The sequence below is a fragment of the Scleropages formosus genome, chromosome 11 (genome assembly GCF_900964775.1).
Source record: "Scleropages formosus chromosome 11, fSclFor1.1, whole genome shotgun sequence".
Taxonomy (NCBI): domain Eukaryota; kingdom Metazoa; phylum Chordata; class Actinopteri; order Osteoglossiformes; family Osteoglossidae; genus Scleropages; species Scleropages formosus.
Genome location: NC_041816.1, coordinates 25,605,177 through 25,624,924, shown reverse-complemented (window position 1 = coordinate 25,624,924; position 19,748 = coordinate 25,605,177). Strand labels below are relative to the sequence as shown.

The window sequence follows — 19,748 nt, the reverse complement described above, 5'->3', positions numbered from 1 at the left end:
TGTACCCATATAAAACTCAGTTGAAGTTTTAATTCACGTGGATAACAGCATTCACCACTGGACATGTAGGGCCTGCTTTTCACATGCTATCTTGTATTACTACACCCACCAAAAGTGTACAAACACACACCAGGTACTCAGGGTTTCACATTTATTAACAGTTTAACACTGATTAAAGAGAAGAATATAATTAATATACTGAAAACTTAACACAGATTCTGTCCCTTGAAATAACAGGGACTATTAACAAACAAGAATTTCATACCCTTTACAAAAATATTCACAATGCCTTAATTTCTTTTAAAACATTGTAGTAGAAATCTTACGTTATTCAGCTAAAATTTTGTCAATGTGTGAAAAATTCTGATTAATATACACACATAACTGTGCATATATAATTACTGTAATATATGCCCCACAAAACAAATCAGAATTGATGGTAAAACTGCGCGTTGCATAAAAACAGTATCAATCCAGAAATTTCCTTTTTTCTTAAATTATTCATGAAACTGTGGAAAGAGCTCCCCATGGCACAGAGAGAGGTGTCGTCATACAGTTATTCCAGTCCTTGGTCTTGAAGTGCAAGATAGAGTTAGATTGCTGTTCTTTATGGAATCCTATGCAGAGTAGAAATGGCAGATACTTTCCAAGTCCAACTTCTTTTTAACCTCCAGTGTCAGTCAACCAGTAGGTGATGCTGTCATCTTGATTTTTCATAGCTATGAGAATTGAAATCACTTTGCTGCAACCGTATGCTCACTGGCAGTAGAAGGTCAACACATTTTGCTGGTTGCCTCGAATGAGCAGAGCAGGACAGTGGAGACCACTTGTTAAGGTGTCCAGCCACGCCATGTACAGGATGTTGGGGCAATCAGTCTGTGGCACCGGCAAGCTCCTGAAGGATCCAAGAGAATGAGTGTCATTGCCAAGTTTTTTGGAAGACAAAGAAAAAACTGTAGGCATGGTTCAAAGTTCTTTTTCTCTTACAATTGTTCATATTCTGGGAAATTTCTGTTTAATGTAAGAAGAAGATAAGGAAACCAGGCAAGACAGAAAATGGCGTAAGAATTGCTCTCTGTACTCACACTAGGACTAGTGCGGCATCTTTGGAGTGCCTTCTAATGATCTCATTCAGCTTCACCTTTTTCTCTGACTGCACCATGAAGCCAAGAAGAGACAAAAGGTGTAAGAAGTCACCAGGAGGTAAACTTGCTGGACACGCTCTTTTTTAGTTATTAAATATGCCACAAAAATATAAACACAATTAGTTCCCAACCAAAAGACAGACTGAAAATATTACCCACTCATGTATACAGGTAGTTGCACATGTGCAGAAACACACACTGACTGGTGAAGTGATGCAGATAGAAAAACATACAGACAGACATGTTACTATATGGTGAAGAAAAATGGATGATAAGTTGCTGACTAGACTGTGCTTTAAATGCAAATCCTTTCCAGGCATTTTGACTCATCTGTTTTGGGAATGCAATAAGATACAAGTCTGCTGGACTGGGGCTCATGCAACAATCCAAGAAAACTTTAACAAAAAACTTGATTTCTCCCCAACTATTCTCTTCTTAGATCACAACCCAAACTCCTTTCTTGATGATGTTATGGTACATACACTATTCACTCAGACATATTTGAAAAGGAAGTGTATTTTAATGTTCTGGTCCAAACCTGAAGTTCACTCTAGAAACATGTAGATAGCTGAAGTGTTTAAATCTCTCTCTCTCCAAAAATCGAGATTTGATTTGCATGATAACCCCAGTGAATTCTGGAATATCTAGGCACTCTTCTAGAAGTTATTAGAAAGTGCTGCATGATCATACCTGCGATAAATGTCCAATTTTCATTGCCACAGAACGGCTGTAACTTTAGCCACATCACAGCAGAGGGTTTTCACCAACCAATGGACAGCTCCTTAACATGTCCATAAGTTGAAGATTTGATATACTCAGACACATAATGATTTGCCCTTATACACACACTGCCAGAGAAGAACGAATGAAACACACATAAACACATCCAGAGACAACTGACTTGACTGCAAAAACCACACCTTTGGTCTGAGTGCCTCTAATTCCTTGGCGGTCACCTTCCAGGGAAAGTCCTTTCTCAGTTCTTGTACTGTCACCTCCTCCATCAGTCCATCCCTCAACCTGAAGGGCTCCAGGGTCTCTTCAAAGCGCATCATACTGCACAAACACACACGGGAGAGTAAAGGAAGCACACAGCAGGGCCTCAAGACCAGTAAAAAGAAAGCATAGTCAGCATATGTACAGAAGACTAAGCTAATGTGTCGCTCTGAAATAAACAATCTGGCAACTGAGGAAAGGTATCAAATAAGAAAAATGTCAGGTCATGGAATTAGGGGAAAAATGTAATTCTGGGGGTACATGTACCAGTGGCTGCCCACCCGTTCTGAGCCCACACATGCACACACACGCACACACATTGGCTGTAGCCGCTTGTCCTGAGCAGGGTTCCATAAGGCTGGATGAGGAGGGGACACACCCAGGACAGGACACCAATCCATCACAAGGCAGTCCAAACGGGACTTGAGCCCCATACCCACCAGAGAACAGGACCTGGCCAAACCCGCGCCCCCCCCGTTCTGAGCCATGTTACCTTAACTAACTATAGTCGCAATCGTTAATAGACTTATTCTTCCATATCTGGTTCCCCAATATTTGGTTTTTCACACGTCTGGTCCACTGTCATTAACAGTCAGTTCAGATTTTCATTTGGTCTGACGAGATAAACGGAGATCACATTTGAAAACTGCACCAAGCAGCTATGAGACACAGTGCATTGTGGGAACCACGTTCCCACACTCTCAGTTTTAGGGTGAAATTGGGATGGGCCTGGAATGAGTTATAATTAATAATGGAATAAATAACTTTGTTCTCTGTTTTTTGTGAGTTTTCAGGAATGAAGTAGAACCGGTGAACTGGAAATAAGTGTACTTTCACTGTTAATATTACTTTAATAATGCAGTACATATCAGGTGCGCTTAATTTTATGTTTCTTGAGAGAAAAAAACCCTTAACAGTAACAAGACCCTGCTCTGTCTTCATTGTCATTTTCTTCAAAACACTGATTACCGTCACCAGTGATACATTGCACATAACAGGTTCACACGCAAGTGATGTCATGACAAGTACATGAGCGGTAACTCACTTTTTGGTGTGAGGGCGCCGTTCGGTGTCTGTCATCACAATGACATCATGGACGTCCAGACGAAACTTTTGAAGCAGAGAGACCATCCTGGTCGGGCAAAATGGTGAGTCAGCAGAATCTTCCACTGAGCACAACAGATTGTGCAAATAGAGATTTTTCCAGGAATGGCAAATCATAACTTTCAAAGTAGGCAATTAATAGCATGAACTTACTGAAAAATTATTAGTGCTGAACTGTAAGGACACATTACATTATTTTTTCCACAGAAACTTACAGTGTTAAGGTACTTATAATTATTGACCCATACATACAGTTATTACCTATTATAGCTATTACCCATATATACAGCTGGGTAATTTTACTGGAGCAATTTAAGGTAAGTACCTTGCTCAAGGGTACTATAGCAGGAGATGAAATTTAAACCTGTGACCTTAGAGTCCAAAGGCAGCAGCTCTAATCACAACACTGTCAGAAATTACATATCAAAAATTATATTTCTAATAACTAGATGTCACTTTTGCTAATGAGCTGCAACATTTTCACAAGCCACTGTCAAGGTGTACATCATGTGTAATTTTTTTTAACTTACTACTTTACTACAGTAGTTTCCCATGGTTTACTCACTCTTTGCGCTGTTCCTCCATACTCTGCTGGTCACCCACGATGAAGACGCGCACCTTGCATTGACGCCAGCGCTTCCGCCGAGTCAGCAGGTAGGGCACCAGCAGAGTGAGGCCTGAAAGATGGGGGGAAAAAAATCCAAAGGCGGGAGACAGAGGCGGCGAGGGACACAAGAGATGTGTGAAATGGTTTGCCGTTTCTGCTAACATGATAAATACTGAACTTACGACATGGTTCTGTTCCCAACGACCTCATTGTAAGTCCACTTTATCGTAAGTCGCAAATACCCTTATGGTTTATTATATAAACCATAAGGGTTGTGTTATGAAACCCTAAGGATATATAAACAAGGGACTCTACTGTGTGAAAAAAATTGTTAACATGCGGGAATGTTAAATTATATAAACAGATTTTGTTATTTTTTCCACTTATTCCCACATTATTCATTTAGCCGACACTTTTCTCCAAAGCGACTTGCAATTATTTACCCATTTATACAGCTGGGTAATTTTCCTGGAGCAATTTAGAGTTAAGTCCCTTGCTCAAGGGTACCACTACACTACCAGCTGCCCCAAATCAAAATAATAATAATGTAGAATAATATAAATACATTACACTGCACTATTATTTTCACTTTCATTTCTAAATCTGTCTTCTGCTTTTTCTTTCGCCTTTCTCTCTGTTCTGCTGCTGTCATCCTCCATCTTTTTTTTTTGTTTAGATGTTATATGCTTTAATTGTTTTTGGCTGCATATTACAGCACGTTTTAACAGAAACATCTCAATGTTATAAACCAACTTTAACACAGATTCTAAATTTCAAAGATGTGAACCTCATGGATGACATCCTTCAACATTTAATTTAGCTGCCAATGGGGAAACACATCCTCAGAAATGAAAATCTCATGTCATATTGTCACTATGGGACCAAGCTTACCAGTCAGAATTCCACTTTGTACCAGTTTGGGGGTGGCTGCCCTTCATGCCCCTAGATCCATAATGAGGACCTGGCTTGCAATGAACTTATATTGCAAATGACTCCTGTGTATGTGTGTGTATGAGTGTGTGTGTGTGTGTGCCCATGCTCTCCCTGAGATTTATGAATATGGTACACAGGCCAAATGTGAAAACCGGCAAGTCTGCTGCTCTGGTTGGTTGTACTGGCTGGTAACTCACACTTTCCTCTGTCAAAACCTCACCAGCCCACCAGGAAGTGTTCCCAACCTCCCAATTGCCACTCCGGCATTGCTACTAGACACTGTCAGAAACCCAAATAATTATGGGACAGCTGGTAGTGTAGTGGTTAGAGCTACTGCCTTTAGACCCAAAGATAGCAGGCTCAATCCCTACATCTGGCTGTAGTACCCTTGAACAAGGTACTTACCCTACATTGCTCTGTTAAAAAATTACCTAGCTGTATAAATGGGTAAATGATTCTCAGCATGTAATAACTGTGGCCCTAACATAGTAAGTTGCTTTAGAGAAAAGTCTCAGCTAAATGAATAAATGTTCAGATGTGGGTATCTTGTGGCTGTGTGACTCATCTGTGTTATCATACTACAGACAGATTGGTCACTGTTAGACATTATGACCCAACATATAATGAGGTTAATGGGTCATCCATCATAAGGGTTCTCAAGATGAGGGCTGTCTTTAGAGTCATCTGTATCTGCTGTGGTATTCTGAGATTTACAGTACATTTGTCCTCTTCTTACCTCCATCATCAGAGACCCAGTACACATCGATGGTCTTTTTTCCTTGATTGTTCTGAAACACTGTATGGATCTGCTCCTTGGTAGTATCATCAGATGCCACATGATCTGAGGAGCAGGAGAAAGTTCTTAACCCAATGCACAGAGTTTTTTATGCAAGACATAAAAGGTATAGATATAAAAGTCTTTCAGCAAAACCTGCTTGCCATCATTCTTATGAGATCCTATACCCAACTGATGAGGGTCTGAGTGCTAGAGTTTTATATGAAAGTCTTTTAGTATCTGGGGGTGTGGTGGAACAGTGGGTTTGGCTGGTGTCTGCTGTGTGGTAGGCTGGGGGTTCAAGCCTTGCTTAGGGTGCCTTGCGACGGACTGGCGTCCTGTCCTAGGTGGGTCCCCTCACCCTTTGGTCTTATACCCTGTGTTGGTGGAGAAGGCTGCGACCCTGCTCGTGACAAGCAGTTGTTGATAATGGATGAATAGTCTGTTGGTGGGGGGTGTAGGTAGGCCTTTGTCTAGGTCACCTTTTTGAATTCTGTGATCTTCATCTTCTGATTCCTCCATTTCAAAGGCTGTGTTCACTGCACATGAAAAAAGGACATGATTAAAACATTCCGATGATCCTTCATCCTTAAAAGATGATAATAGCTCCTCGTCAGAGGTCCAGACCTAAGTGGAATCTGACCTTCACCCTCGGTGTCCTCTGAAATGTCCAGTCCATCCATCATCCTCAGCAGACACACACCGTAGTTGGAGTCAAATGTGTCACTGAGAGAGACGGAAGTTTAAATAAATAGCACGGTTTGTCTTTCCAACCCCATGTTTGTTATTTAGAATAATAAGTCGAAATTCCGCCCCACACTAACTGCTACGTCTACCATCTACTGGGCCATCCTACCCACAGCTTCACACTCATCACTTTAACACTCCAACATCTGCTCCACAGTAAGCTTTGCTTCATGTTAAGGTGTCACACTGTCTCCTATCCAGTAAGGGATCATGGACATGAACATAGTTCCACAATTTTATAAAAATACCATTTAAACGCAATGTTCCTCACTTTATGGTGGAAATATAGTCCTCCAGACTGTGTGGGGAGCACTCCTGCCAGCTGGTCTTGAATCCCATTATGAGAATATTTGGCTTCAGTTTTCCAAGACCTATAGCCTGTAATAAATGGGAGCTTCTCACTACATTTACCCTATCATCAAAGGTTGTTTAGAAGCAGAAGTTGTTTACTATGTTTTTCAGGCAAGCAATAGATTAAGCAGAAAACTGAGTGTTACATAGAGTAAACAGTATGAATAAGAAAGCGTAAGCCAAACATGGAAAAGCAATAAGGTGAATATGAGTGCTTTCCAAGAAAGGAAAGAGAAAAGGGGGGTACTTGTACTTAGAGAAAGCAATCAGGTAGGAAGGGGACAGTTTTGCAGGGGACAGGAAGCATCAGGTGGCAGGTACCTGCAAGAGGCTGCGGGTGCCCTCTCTGAGACTGGCCCCAGCAAAGGGGGTGTAAAAAGAGCGAACTTTCCTGCGGTTTAACCATTTAACAAGAGCTTCAATGTTGTGTTGGGGCACGACTGATTTGTCATTGTCCTGGGGGAAGTGGTAGAGACATGGAGAAGTTACATGACATACATGAGATGGTGAACATCCAGTCACTCTGATGTTGCTACCAGCACATGACTCACCATGAGGATGTCACCACAGATCATCAGACTGATGTTTTTGGTGAAGGAGCTCACGAAGTCCACCAGCGCTGGGCGCACATTTGGGGGACCTGTCAGAACGAGACACTGCGGTCTAAGAGGAAAAGGGAACATGTGGGTGAGATCAAAATGACACTGCTGTAGTACAGCTGAAAAGTCAGGTGGGTCACTTCACAGATCAAACTCTCCACTCACCTAAAGTTCTTGACGTGGTCTTCCACCCCTGAGAGCGAGACAGAGTAGGACAGGGCCATGTTGTAGGTTCCAGCCTGCACCGAGGAGCCCCAGTTAACCGCTGAAGAAAGGAAGGATGCAGAAGGAGTGTGACGTTGTGTATTTGTTATAATTTTCTTTTAGGATGGACTCTGTCCTGGCTTTGTGCAAATGGACTGACTCTGTTGGAGTGCTATTGTGAGTGATGGAAGGCATGGAAGTGTATCCTTGGTGGCAAGAGGGCTGGTTATCCCATGTTTAAAAATTTTCATACATTACCCATTCCTGTCATACCATACTAAAGTCCTCTGTAGTACAGACAAGTGCAACACTAAGAAAGGTTCTCCACAAATCACACCCAAGACTGCACACTGCGGGGTTGTATTAAATAGTGAAATGTAAGGTAAAACATTGTACAATCCACATTGTACCCAAAGGCTTTGAAAGAATTTGAGTTACATGTTTTGAATTACAAGTTTTGCCCAAAATTTCACATGGCTTCATCTTAGATAAATAGAATGTAATGACTGAACCCAAGTTAGTTCAACTTACTCTAGTATTGGGGTAACTGGAGAAGTAACAATTGGGTTGGTTGCAAGAGGTGCAGAAATGGGGCAATTGCTCTGCACATTTAGCCAAAATGCATAATCAGGAGACCCAACAGGAAAGATCGCTTCCAACTTTGCAGCCCTATAAATATGATTTAAGAGCTCTCTGTATGAGTTTCTTGGGTTTTTTTCACAAAAGTTATTTTATCATAACTGGTTGTCACCTGTGTGACACAGATATTAAAGAAAGATTGATAGACTTTTTTCAGCCTTCACTTCCTTACTTACTGCACATATGCAATTTTAACACTTGTATGAACCTCAAACTCGAGTCCGTTCAGGTGACTGTGAACACGCAAGGCCAGTGCAATCCTGGCCTAGAGCAGACCACACCTTACACTGCAGCCGACACGTCAAAAGTAACGGCCTACTATCGGTGTACAAAATTGAGCTGTGGGAACAGATGTAACAGGAGATACACTGTGTGCCTGAAACAGCTTAAGGGTTTTAACCCTTGCTCTGTGACACTCCTTAACACAAGTAAGAGTGATTTTATTGTCATTTCAACCATATACAGCTGGTACAGTATACCCACACACACATTGTTTGAACCGCTCATCCCATATGGGGTCGTAGGGAGCCAGAGTCTAACCCGGCAACAGAGGGCAAAAGGCTGGAGGGGGGAGGGGACACACCCAGGACGGGACACCAGTCCGTCGCAGGGCACCCCAAGCAGGACTCGAACCCCGGACCCGGTCCAACCCACTGCGCTACCGCACCCCATGGGACAGTATACAGTGAAACGAAACAACATTCCTCCAGGACCATGGTACTACATAAAAAAATTAATTAGCAGCAAAAAATACAGTTGGTTGTTACAGCAGAACAGATGAAACCATCTGATGGAACCATGGTATGAAACCATAAAGTTTCAAATAGCAGTCTAAAAATACTGTACCCTGCAGATCTATGAATGTGCATCTTCTACATCTCTTCTAGAATGTTCCCTGGCAGGCCTTACCTGGTTTCTTGTAGATGACATATCCCAATAGGAAGAAGATAAGGCCGAAGGCTATAAGTGCAGCCCACCAGTTTAGCAGGAACATCAGGACAACAGAAATGACAACCCCGAATAAGGCTACCCAGTGACTGTAGTATTTGAAAGAAGGTCTCCATCCTGTAGTACACAACATTAAAATGGAGCATTAGAATGTAAAATTACAGGTAACAGCTTAGGTGTATTATTATGTTTTGCATGTGTGCCATTTAAAGTAAAATTTCCTCTGATTAAAAGATAAAACTTTGCAACTTTAGCTTTAGTGTTAACTTTAGGGAAGATACCACTGATCAAATGTGCAAATGTGTCTATTGTTTGGGCCATTGCCTTTTTGGTCAGGTACTGTCAAACTGCTGGGTTTTTGCAGGCTTCAGGGTAACGGCAAATTGAAATACTCACCGGGTGAGTTTGTGATCGAGGCATGAAAGCAGCTGACGTTGATGAGAGAATAGGAGCAGAGGAAGAAGTTGGAGATGAGTGGAGCAATGGAATTCAGATCACCTGAAGGAGAGAAAAGTCAAAAAACAGAACAAGATGAATGTGAGAAGACTTATTATGAACTTCCAGAACACATATCTACAAATGCCACATGACAGTCCATCATTTTTAGAAAAACTTACCGATTAGAATGAAGGCTACAGCGATGAAGTATGTGAGAACATATGCACGGAAGGGCTCTTGATTTTTCCCATAACCCTTGCCAAAGAAGCCAATGTATGGGTAGATATTGTCTCTACAGAGACACTGGGAGCAATGGAGAGAGAACAAGTGAGATATTATTCCCATTGTTTAGCAATATGCAGTATTGTTAAATTCTAGTGATTCTTTCAATTCATATGCCAGCTACCATGGGGCTTTTGTATGAAGGCTTCCATTGATGTGCATCTCTGAATATCGTGCTGTGAAAAAAGAACATGCCCCCTTCCCTATTTCCGGTACTATTAACATTTTTGACACTGAATGTTTTCAGGTTGGGGGGTGCGGTGGCGCAGTGGGTTGGGCTGCAGTCCTGCTCTCCGGGTGGTTCTGGGGTTCAAGTCCTGCTTGGGGTGCCTTGTGATGGACTGGCATCCCGTCCTGGGTGTGTCCCCTCCCCCTCCGGCCTTACACCCTGTGTTACCGGGTAGGCTCCGGTTCCCCGTGACCCCGTATGGGACGAGCGGTTCTGAAAATGTGTGTGTTTTCAGGTTTTTAACCAAAATCTAATGTTAGACAAAAGGAACTTGAATGAAAAAATAAATTTTTTCTTATGTATTTAATTAACAAAATTATCTGATACCAAATAGAATGGTGTGAAAAACTAATTACCCCTTAGTTAGATCAACTCAATTAAAGGGACAGAGTGAGCTGACTGAACACCACCAGTCCTGATCAACATAAAACCCATTCGTTTTGACCCTTATTATCAGGGTCAATTTGCTAATACAAAGAATGAACAAACGCCATTATGCCACAATCAAAGGAAATTTCAAAAGAGATTTAAAAAAAAATGTTGATATCTATCAGCCTAAATAGAGTGACTCTGGAACTCTACCGAGCCACAAAGAGAGCAATAATGTTCATAAAAACCAGGACTGAATCTTCCCAGCCAAAATATTTCCAAGGAAGCAGCATGAAATCATCAAGGAAGTCACAAAGGACCCACAAAACATCCAAAAAACTGCAGATCTCATCTGCCTCAGCAAAAGCTGGTGTTCATAAGTCCACTATCAGAAAGACAGAGCTTTAATGGGCTTCATGAGAGGGTAGCAAGAGGAAATCATGGCTAACCAAGAAGGACATAAATGCTTATGTCTCATTTGTCAGGAAGCATCTGGATTATTCCCAAGCCTTTTGGGAGAATTGTCTATGGACAAATGAGTCAAAAGTGGAACTTCCTGGATGTCATATGTCCCGTTATGTAAAGCAAATACATTATTCCACAGTCAGAAGATCATATTAACAGTCAAGTATGGTGGTGGTAACGTGAGGGAATGGTGATGCTTTGCTGTCTCAGGATCTGTACGTCTTACCATAACTGAAGGAATTCTGAATTCTGCTGCGTATCAGAAAATTCTTCAGAGTAATGTCCGGTGTGGCAAATTACGTGTGGAATTTGTATATGTATCGGTATCTCATACATACAGTACATCAGTCTCACCTGGAAGACCTTGGGGGCAGAAACTATGAAGGCAAGAGCAGAGGAGAGTGTGGCAGAGAAGATCCCAGCAGTGATAAGGGGCCCAAAGCCAGACACCGTTGTAAGCACCTGGGGGTCAGAAGACACCATGTGCAGATTACAATCCGAAAAGATCAAAACTGAAAAAAATCCTCCTATTCTCTTTGTTTCTTCTTTTCTCCCAGTCAGAGATGGCACTTCCAAATGTGTGCAGGTCATTCCAAAAGGCACAGGGTTACTCTGCAGCACTGATTCAGTGAGTTCCTGTGACCTACAGGCATCCCTTGATTCGACTTACGCAAATAGACTGTTCTTCATCCCCTTACATAAGTCAAAAGTTATGTATGTCAGATTCCCCCTCCTCCCCCACCATTAAACATCATCACGTGCTCCTTCATACATGCAGCATCCTTCACTATTGTATTTATAGTCGATACGGCTAAACCTGATTCCCGTGCTATAGACCATCATTTTTGTCCATTTTCATACTTCCTTATTATTTTCAATTTCACCTCCAAATCGATTGCCGTACGCTTGCGATAAGGTTCTCGTTTTTCCTTCAAGTGCACGTTCACCACCGGTCATTGTGAACAATGAAATGAGTAAAAAATATGCGAAAAAAGCAATACACGAAGGAGATGAGATGTGTTCACAGCTCAAAACACACGAGAACTGGGAAGATGCAGCTTCCTGCCTTGGCTGGTTACGCTGACTTGCCCTTAACATATTTCAGATGTTTTGACTAAGCACTATTCATAAATAATGTGTATGCCGGGAGTTTTTGACGTGAATCCGGATTTACGTACGTAAGTAAAATTTATGTAAGTAGAGGGGTGTCCTTAGTGGTAAAGGCCTCACCTGGAAGTTGTTGGCCAGCCCGTACTTGCAAGTCTGATTCATTTCACACTGAGAGAAATCCCAGCCTAGATTGCATCCCATGCCCTCACATGACACATTTCCAGATATACTGTCATTCATACTCCCTGAGGCATCCCGCACAACACATGCTCCTGGAAGGGGATTCAGATAAGATTAGAGGTTTTAGTTTTGACTGTCAGTGACATACGTATAAAGACACCACTAATGGAATAAAGGCTAACCTATGGTAGCAGATATCCCCAGGTAACTGAGTGTTGTCCAAAAAATAGCCATCAGTGTGCCCTTTGGAATTGCTATTTCTGGATCCTGGACAAACACACATAGAGACATACACAAAGAAAGCAACCAATTTATGCATTAAAAAAATTTAAGAAAAGCTGGAAAAATGCATTTATGAATAAATTGCTCCATAGCTTCAGAGTTGTTTTTTTTTTTCTTTATCGTGTGTTATGGATTAATGTTAATGCACCTTTCCAATGTTTTGTAGTACATAATATTATGTAACATTTTTATCCATTTTGTAAATCAACTCAATCAAGTGCCAATCTGAGCGATCAAGGATAAATTTATTCAAGACCACAGTTCTATATTGTAGTGAACCACAAAGTCTCTATACCGTATACTGTACTTACATATGAAAATTGTTACACAACACTGTTCCCTGACATCTATACCTTTAGATCTCCAGAAATGTTGGCCCCAGACAGAATTCCAATGGCAGATGGGAAGAAGATTGCAAACATCTGGAAGAAGTTCGCCTCAGGTCCTCTCCAGTTTGGCATCAGGTTTGTGACAAAAATCTCACCTGGAATAGTTCATTCAACCCTTTGGTGACTACGCACATCTAGTCAGTAAATGGCATAAACATTTACTGGCATTTATTTTCATTTGCATCAATGCCAGTCAAGTTCAAGTGGGTTTTTATTGTCGTTCCTCTACATAGCTTGTACACAGTGGAACGAAATGTCAAGTGTGATGTGGTCTAAGGTTTTTCCGGGACCATGATACAACACATTCAATGTATATCTAGCATTTATAGTAGTAGGAAGACAGTGCCCTACCCACCAAACACTGAACAAGTGACTTAAAAAGTTTAACGTATAAAACTACCATGGTTGTTCCATAATCTGCCCCCGAACACTTACTGTTGTAGCCAAAGAATCCTACGGACTGCTTCTCTGGAGTGGCTGGAATCAGAGTTCCCACAAAGTAGTTGACGAAGGAAACCATGAGAATTGCAAAGAAGAGAATTTGCGTCTAGAAGAAATGTAGATCATTTAATTTTGGTTATTCTTGACTTTCTATGAATATCTTGAATTCAACCTGACTGAGAAAGAGGAAGAGAGAGAGCTAGAGAGAGACAGAGTTAAACGTTTCTGAGGATAGTGAGAGAAAAACAACAAGTAAAATACAAAAAACACAAGAATGTATTTCCTTTTTTGAAAGAAATATAGCATACAAGAGTTTCAGGTCTTCGCATGTACATACATTTTAAGTGTTTCCTCAAATACAGGCGTGTAAAAAGCAATGGTTAGGCCACATGGGTTATTAACAGCATGTTGCAAAAGGCATCAGTTTAATTTTGAGGAGGAAACTAGTATTTTCTGCCACTGTATAGTCAGTCTTAAGACCTGCAGAATTTCCGTGACCAATATCTGTTTTTGGATCCAAATTTGACCATTTAAGATCTCTTTAACAAGACTAAAAGTAAGCATTTAAAATTCCAATAATTAGGGGATCTCAGTTCTCTCTGTTCATTATGTTAGTAAATACCTCTGCTTTTAAATCTCCGTATAAAAATATAACCAGCTTTTAGATCAAGAATCCTTTAGAATACAAACCGCACTGTTCAGAAACGTGATGTTCAAAATGGTGTAATCCAAAAAGAAGTCTGCATTAAAATCTGAAGTAAAATGAACAGTGAAGGAAAAATTGAAGGGTTCAAGAGAGACGGGTAAAATGAAAAGAGCCACATGATAAACTCTTCACCAAAGAAACCCTCACTATCAACAGATATCTCTTGCTTCACATTCTCCTACAATCACCCAAACACAATGTACCAAACCACTAGTACAGCAGTCAACGCAAGCTGTAATCGCTGGCCATTCTGCCAAAAAATAAAACTTTAACGTTCCTGTGTAGTATATTTACAGCAGCAACTTAAGCTTACGTTTACATTTGTTCATTTATCAGACGTTTTTCTCCAAAGCGACGTACATCTCATCGAAAATACAATGTATGCATCACATTATCAGGAAGAGAGATTTAGATGGAGACACGTGATTTTCAAGTGCAGTTAGTTTGTTTCTTTCCACCATATGAACCAATGTTCACCACACAAGGAGCTGCATAAAACTTTATCAGAATATCGACGATTTTTTATCACCTTCCTAGAATTTTTTTTTGTTTTTTCGAGATACATGTAAACATTTACGTTACATTACAGGAGTAGCTGTGTAAAGGTTTATCCGGGCATCATCTTAAAGTTATCCTACATAAACATTTACACCTTACATGAACATAAGAGATGATGGGCAAAGTGAGTCATGCTGCAAACTTCCCTGTTTGACTGGCCATGTTGTCTTTGCAAATAATGTTGTGGGCACTTATCCCTTAAGGGCACTTGTTGGGGAATTCTATTAACACTTAACATCACTCAGTAAATAAAAGTAATAAAGGGTTTATCATCAGATTATTGCACATCTGTTCAGCACTCAAACCAGCGCTGGGGAATCAGGGCTCCGCCAACAAAAACATTACACTCCTTAAGTACATTTGGAGTGGGTGTGAGCTACTAACAACTTCTTACTGGTCACATTCATATGTTTACATAACATGATTTAGTCAATAAAACACAGCTAGAAGTTCCAAAAAAACATGGCGCTTAGTATGAGGACATTGCATACTTTTGAGGACAGAAGAAAGACAAGACATGAGCATATCAAAGGAGATAGGGACAGGTACATAGGATAAAAAACAAGACTGTTTGGCAGCTGGGGGGCTCACAGCAGGCATGTGTACGTAACCATATACATGTGACAGCTGGTATTGTATTGATTAGAGCTACTGCCTGTGTATCCAAAGATTGCAGGTTGAATTCCACCCCTCTGGCTGTAGTACCTTTGAGCAAGGTATTACCCCAAGTCACTCCAGTAAAACTACCCAGCTGTATAAATGGGTAAATAGCTTGTAAGGACTTTAACATTGTAAGTTGCTTTGGTGAAAAGCATCAGCTAAATGAATAAATGTAAACCGCTGTAATCCACAACAACGGGCAGTGTAAGCTATTCTGTCACGCACTGAATCTCCATCCCTCACGATACAAAACTGAACCCGATATGTGATAAATTGCCTGGTTAATATATATATTGCTTTTTGAGAATAGGTTCATACCAAGCTCAGTCTGTGTGGAGTTTACATCTTCTCCACATGTTTGTGTGGTATCCTCCAGCTTCCTTCCACAGCCCAAAGCTGCTTTTCAAGGGAATTGGTGATTCTAAATTGTTTATAGCTTCTGTGAGTGGATGAATATGTTTGGCTACCCTGCGATGGATGGGTGAACCCTGCCCTGTGCTTCAATGATCAAAATCAGGCTCTAGACCACCATGCCTCTGACTTGGACAAGAAGTTACTGATAGCAAGGGACTGTCAGCGAATAAAGTTTTGGTTCAATGTATTAGTCGGTTGTCTTTACAATTAGCAAGATATCTACTGGGAAATGATGATGAAGTGGCAGAGAGTGATATTGGGAAGGGAGGGGCTACCTTGGCCTCCCACTCCATGCCAGCCAATGAAATCAAGAGCAGCATTGTGACTGTGGCCACGCCCACAATCCTTACATCGTTGACTGGATCAACAATCACTGCATTATATTCCTGCCAGAGACAAAACCATTTACCATGTTAAAGTTTCATTTACAAAACTATAATATATTACTGTTAGTTTCACAAAATGCAAGTGTAGGACTAAGCAAAAATCCTTCAGCCAGAACCATAATGGCATATTCCACTTAATCCCAAACAACTCAAGTCATTTTATTGATACCCAAGTACAAGTTACAACAAGAGTTTAAAAAATGCACTCATTTTCATTTGTAATACAAGAAAATATATGTGAATGATGTTCCATTACTATTAGAAGGTCTCGGACGGTTTCTGAGAAGCCCACGGTGTGTAAGGCACAGCCAATAGCGTTTGCAAAGGAGTAAACCACACCGATTGGACCTCCCACCTCTGGACCAAGGGTGCGAGAGATCATGAAGTAGGCACCCCCTGCGGATTGGTGGGAAAGACAGTAGAAGAGGTTTAAAGTGGAAATAAATAGCTGGACCATCTGGTTCCAGCCTACTGTAAATAATAACACAGATCCATGTATACACACTCACACACATATATAAACATTTGTAACAGCACTAACCTGAATACACCTTCCCATTGGTGGAGATAGCAGAGACAGACAGTGCAGTTATGGATGTCACAAGGACGGACATGAGGATGATGAGCCAAGTGAGAACTGGGAAGGTTTTTGTGAACGTTATTTATGTCATAGGTTTCAAGCTTCAGTGTTTCAATACGAAACTTCAATCAAATGAACGAAATTTGAATACAAATGAACACTGAGACATACACAAAGAAATGGAGTAAAATACTCAGATGGAATAAGATGTGAAGAAAAATATGGTAATATACAGGCATCCCTTGATTTACGAACTCCCTCTATCCAAAATTTCAGTATAACTGTTATCGATTTTTAATACCCAATTTTCAGTATCAGAAATGAAAAATCGCTTTAACAAAATTTATCCGAAGCGCGTCCAAAAAAATTAGAAAGTCATAGATCGCGAGAGTGAAGCAGAAGTACAGTAATCTACAGTAGTTGGAGCTAGTGTACCATCGACTGTTTCGGGTACTTTTGTTTGCACTTTTTTTTAACAACTGTCTGCTGGATTTAAGGAAAACAAAGTTTCCGAAATGTATTGCCTAGAAACACACCCATTAATAACTGTTGGAAGTGATTCACGTCTGCATCCAGATCTCTAAGAAAGAAAATGCTAAATTAATAAATGCAAATGTAAGTGCTTTATATCATATTGAAATCATGGACTGCAAATTGATTTGGGGTTTTCGGATGGGCTGGGAACACATTTTTTCAATTTAAAATAAACAGAAATAGGCTTTTGGTATCCAAAATTTCAGCATCCACATCATTTTCAGGAATGGGCTAATTTCCTAAATTGAGAGATTCCCGTAGTTTGAAAAGTTCAAAAAGCCAAGCAAAAAGCAATTATTAAAAGTGTTTCTTGTTTGGAAATTTGGAGAAACAGCAATAGGAGTGGAGTCAGAAGGAAAGGACTTGAGGGAGGAAGTTTTTTGAAAGATACAGGGTCGGCTGACGAGAAAACTCACGGATGCCTGCTTGGGATGTGATCCAGGACAAACGAAGAAACGTAATGACTCCCCAGATGTTGAGCATGCAGCGGATCTGCAAGAACCAGCAGCATTAACATAGTCAATGTAGAACTAGCACAACAGTATCTAAAATATCAAAATCAGCATAGACCATATATTCACCATTGTTCAAAGGCATTATCAACAGTGGTGCCAGTGGGTTTACATTCTCTGTATAATATTCATATTCACCACTGTTCCCTGAGGGACAACACGTGCAAAGCATATGCAATGATTGATTTTGTCATGTATCCAGGTATATATCCAGGTATATTCTCCAAACGAAAAGATTGCAGTTGCAGAGTGGGGGCTTAAAATGTTTTTTTTTTTTTACATATCTATGAGTATGTCCATAGGGGGGCGTGGTGGCGCGGTGGTGCAGTGGGTTTAGCCAGATCCCGCTTTCTGGTGGGTCTGGGGTTTGAGTCATGCTTGGAGTGCCTTGCAATGTACTGGCGTCCCGTCCGGGGTGTGTTCCTCCCCCTCCGGCCCTGTGCACTGTCTTGCCAGGTTAGGCTCCGGTTTGCCGCGACCCGATTCGGGACAAGCGTTTTTAGAGAGAGTGTGTGTGTTTGTGTGTGTGAGTATGTCCCTGTATGTATTTGCTTATGCGTTCTTATCTCACCATGACTCCCGTGATCCAGCCGAAGCGCACGGGTTGAGCTGCGGCCTTCCGCCTATTGTTCGCACCTCCCTGGGCTGACTCTGGAGTACCAGCCAGTTCAGCTGTTCCTTCACCACTACCCTCAGTGCCAAGCTCCACATCCTGACACACACAGAGTAACGCATTTCAGTGAATATTCATACACACACACACACACACAACATGTACCGACGCAACGGCAACACGCTGACAGGGAAAATAACACACTCCACTATTACCATCACAATTATGACACTTAATATAGTACTTGGACTGCAGGCATTGTAGTGACTATGAGTAACTATCTTGTCCAAGTCAGAGGCCTGGTGGTCCAGAGTCTGAGCTGCCAATGTAACCTCAAGGTTGTTGCTCAAAGCCACACTGGTTTACATTATTTTATGTAACTGACACTTTTCTCCAAAGCAACTTACATTGTTAAATTATTTACCCATTTAAACAGCTGGGTATTTTTAACTGGAGCAATTTTAGGGTAACTACCTTACTCAAGGGCATTACAGCTGGAAGTAAGACTCAAACCTGCACCCTTGGGGTCCAAAGGCAGCAGCTCTAACCCCTACGAAACCAGCTGCCCTATAAAGACCCTGCATATGCAGTGTGTGTGTTCAGTTCTAGCTTCCGACTTCATTAAATGGCTCAATACTGTAAGTCATTCTGACAAATGTGCCAACTACTCAATGAATTAATAGTACCAATGACAGTAACAATGCTAATAAACACAATATCGTAGACTTCAGATAACAGTGACATGTTGAAACACATATAAAATCACAGGTGAAAACTGATACATACTCTAATTCACATAAGCCTATGAAAAATAACTTGCATCGGTTGAGGGATACTACAACTGCTGGACATCTGAACATCATAGCAAGGCACAGTACTGGTAAAAGCGTGTAAAATTTGCATGTACATCTGTTGCCTTTCGAAGGACTTCCAACGATGGTCTGCTGCGTCGATAACGGCCTGTTGCTGTTGCATTGATGTAGAAGTCAAGCTGCGGCACAGTGTCGATGACACTGTAGATGGAAGGAGACCTTAAGTCCTGCTTGGAATCTTGGTGCTCAGACGTCTGGTCTGACGTCTCCGATTCTGTATAATAGGGGAAGAGAATATTGGACCATCGCTGGTGTCTTGTCTGGGGGCAGTGAGGACAAAGGTGTTGACCTTGGAATAAAGAATTCCATGAGGAGAACAGCTTACCTGAGGACAATGAAACTTGTGGAATGGTTTCCAATGTCTGCAGGGTATGCTTAGATGGCCGGTGGCCCATTGCCAATAATCAATTAATATCGTTAATAATTATAGGTATTTATTGTACTGTAGCGTTCTTCACTCTGTAAGGATAAAACCAAGAGAATGAAGTTCATAAATAGATGAGAAAGTAAAATTATGCTTCTGCATTCATAATGAACACATGTAATACTTAAGAAATGCCAAAAAATCTTATTTGTAAGAATATCCCAAGAAACAATTTTAACCATACGCCTTGGAATAGAAGAGAAACAATCTTTCCCTAGTTGTGTCTGTGTGACCAAACTGGAGACCTGTGCAATAA

At 41.1% G+C, this 19,748-nt stretch overlaps 1 protein-coding gene across 1 annotated transcript; it reads right to left on the bottom strand.

The window, feature by feature from the left end:
- Positions 1 to 756: 756 nt before the first annotated feature.
- Positions 757 to 19,517, bottom strand: LOC108940933 (solute carrier family 12 member 3-like). The gene is made up of 26 exons (XM_029256195.1): positions 19,104 to 19,517; positions 18,155 to 18,295; positions 17,488 to 17,563; positions 16,499 to 16,594; positions 16,214 to 16,353; positions 15,847 to 15,957; positions 13,228 to 13,339; positions 12,757 to 12,887; positions 12,304 to 12,388; positions 12,062 to 12,213; positions 11,186 to 11,293; positions 9,666 to 9,789; positions 9,445 to 9,546; positions 9,010 to 9,165; positions 7,423 to 7,522; positions 7,210 to 7,321; positions 6,980 to 7,114; positions 6,579 to 6,685; positions 6,204 to 6,286; positions 6,028 to 6,099; positions 5,522 to 5,626; positions 3,811 to 3,922; positions 3,187 to 3,273; positions 2,066 to 2,201; positions 1,086 to 1,153; positions 757 to 895 (listed from the first exon to the last, which is right to left on the bottom strand). The coding sequence occupies exons 1-26, from the start codon at positions 19,461 to 19,463 to the stop codon at positions 757 to 759; spliced, it is 3,150 nt and encodes a 1,049-aa protein (XP_029112028.1). The 5' UTR covers positions 19,464 to 19,517.
- Between the last annotated feature and the right edge of the window lie 231 nt (positions 19,518 to 19,748).